The sequence below is a fragment of the Bison bison genome, unplaced genomic scaffold, assembly GCF_000754665.1.
Source record: "Bison bison bison isolate TAMUID 2011002044 unplaced genomic scaffold, Bison_UMD1.0 scf7180017864499, whole genome shotgun sequence".
Lineage (NCBI taxonomy): Eukaryota > Metazoa > Chordata > Mammalia > Artiodactyla > Bovidae > Bison > Bison bison.
The window spans coordinates 10,214,412-10,216,740 of record NW_011495058.1 but is presented as its reverse complement, the minus strand read 5'-3'; the positions used below and the strand labels follow the sequence as shown (position 1 = coordinate 10,216,740).

Genomic DNA, 2,329 nt, shown 5'->3' with positions numbered 1-2,329 from the left:
TTTTAAAAGAGACTCAGCTTTAACTGAAGCAAAATTGTAAAGCAGATCATAGAGAACTGAAAACATATTTAATAGTCAGTGTGGCACATGGCATCTGAAGTGTATCCTTTTGTGTAGACAAGACCACCAAATGTACAAGCTTTGAAACTAAACAATGAACTTTGTGTGCCAAGTCGCTTCAGTCCTGTCCAACTCTTTACGACCCTCTGGACTGCAGCCTGCCAGGCTCCTCTGTCCATGGGATTTCCCAGGCAAGAATACTGGAGTCGGTTGCCATTTCTTTCTCCAAAACAATGAACTTTGGTGAACTGCAAATCAAACTGAAACAGAGTCCTCAAGTAAGAAAAGAGTAAATTTAATTACACTGTATTCTCCATCAAAGGTGACTGACTTTACTATTGTATTTTCCTGACACTGAATAAAGTAAGAAAAAAAGGGGGCAAAAATAAAAGTTAGAACCTTGTAGAGGAAGCCGGGAGGCACTTCCTGGAAGGCCTCGCTTGCAGAGGGAGCAGAAGGTGCAGGCTGGGAGGCCCTGGCCGCCTTCTGCTCCTCCGAGGCCAGCTCTGGCATCTCACTGGTGGGGCCGGGAAGAGCCGTGTCATCAGTCGCCTCTTTGTACTCTGCATCCACGGTTCCTTCGTGTTCTCCTTCCCCTTCATTGTTGGAGGCGGGCTGTATGACGACAGAAGGGATGACCTTCTCCTGGGGGGAGAAAAATATGGTGGTGTGGGCAAGGGCTGGGAAAGAAGGCTTCTGTACTCTCCAGGAGTTTCCTCTAGCCCATCCCACCCACCGTGGTTCCACTTTCCCCACGTCTCCCATCCAGCTAAACGCCTGCCCTTCACCCAACTTTTCTGGTCTCAAATCCTTCCACCTTGCAAAACATTCCTCCCAACATGGCCTCCTTTTTCTGTCTCCTGAGACAGAAACCTTTAATGGGACTAATTTGTGGATCCTTGACAACCAGGCAGTTAGGTAAGACAGGTTTCTCAGGAAGTTGGGAAGTGGACTAGCAGATTTTGGGGAGAGAGGTTAATCGTGATGGGAGGAGGGGTATAATCCTGACAGGGAATGTAGCTAGACTCTAAGGATGCTCTCCTTTTCACAGTGGTCCATTCTTGTCCCACTGAATAGTAACCCTCACTTGAAACTGACATTTAACCACCTGTGATTGCTTTTCTCCTGGAAACCCTATTGTTAGTAAAGATCTGGCCCTTGTTTGGAGATGTCCTTTGCTTGCTGGTTATCATCAGAGCTCACACTGCAGTGATAACTTGAGCAATGACAATTCCCACCAACTGCTCTAAGTATTGTGCTGTCTGGGGGCAAAGCAGAACCAAAGGATCAAGACCTGTTTTATTCTTTAACGAAGATGAGCAGGGAAGGGAATTTCACTAGTATATTGGAAGCCTGGAGATCAAGTTCTATATATCCTCAGATATCAGTAAATATAGATAGGCACCTCCATTCTTCAATTTGGGGAAAATAATACATTCTCTCAATGAGCATATTGTCACACATACAGAAATATGCCTTGCATTGTGACAAGACAAGCTATGGAAAAATATAGAATATACTTTTGAGTTATTTCGCTAAGTAGTACCACTGCCAGCTGTTTGAACAGGATCGTTTAGCTTCAAGCATTAAGGAGCTCTGGAAAGACTTCTGGAAATTTATTATAAGTGAAATAATCAGAAAAAAGCAAAACCTCACGTTAAACGAACTCTTCACTGTTTCTACTTAGAATTCAGAGGAGCAAGAAGAACATGGGGTTTAGAAGAGCCGTCCTTGCTGTGGCCTCTGGGTTTGAGGCCTCACATTAGGAGTCTCTGTATTTGTTGCCTTCGTGTCTCTGGGGTAACTCCAACTTCATGTCATATTAATGACCCATTACCCAACATAGGGATGGGCTTTTGGTAAAAGGAGCCTAATGGAGAGTTTAAGGCACTTTAATATGCCAAAGCCTTTGACTGTGTGGATCACAATAAACTGTGGAAAATTCTGAAAGAGATGGGAATACCAGACCACCTGACCTGCCTCTTGAGAAAGCTGTATGCAGGTCAGGAAGCAACAGTTAGAACTGGACATGGAACAACAGACTGGTTCCAAATAGGAAAAGGAGTACGTCAAGGCTGTATATTGTCACCCTGCTTATTCAACTTACATTCAGAGTACATCATGAGAAATGCTGGGCTGGAGGAAGCACAAGCTGGAATCAAGATTGCCGGGAGAAATATCAATAACCTGAGATATGCAGATGACACCACCCTTATGGCAGAAAGTGAAGAGGAACTCAAAAGCCTCTTGATGAAAGTTGAAAGAGGAG

The 2,329-nt window shown here is 44.4% G+C and overlaps 1 protein-coding gene across 1 annotated transcript in view; it reads right to left on the bottom strand.

Moving 5' to 3' along the window:
• Positions 1-2,329, bottom strand: part of AMPH (amphiphysin) — a 218,625-nt gene that overhangs the window by 11,063 nt on the left and 205,233 nt on the right. Inside the window, exon 20 of the mRNA XM_010829124.1 lies at positions 460-705. Within this exon, the coding sequence (XP_010827426.1) occupies positions 460-705 (246 nt within the window). The remainder of the gene's footprint in view (positions 1-459; positions 706-2,329) is intronic.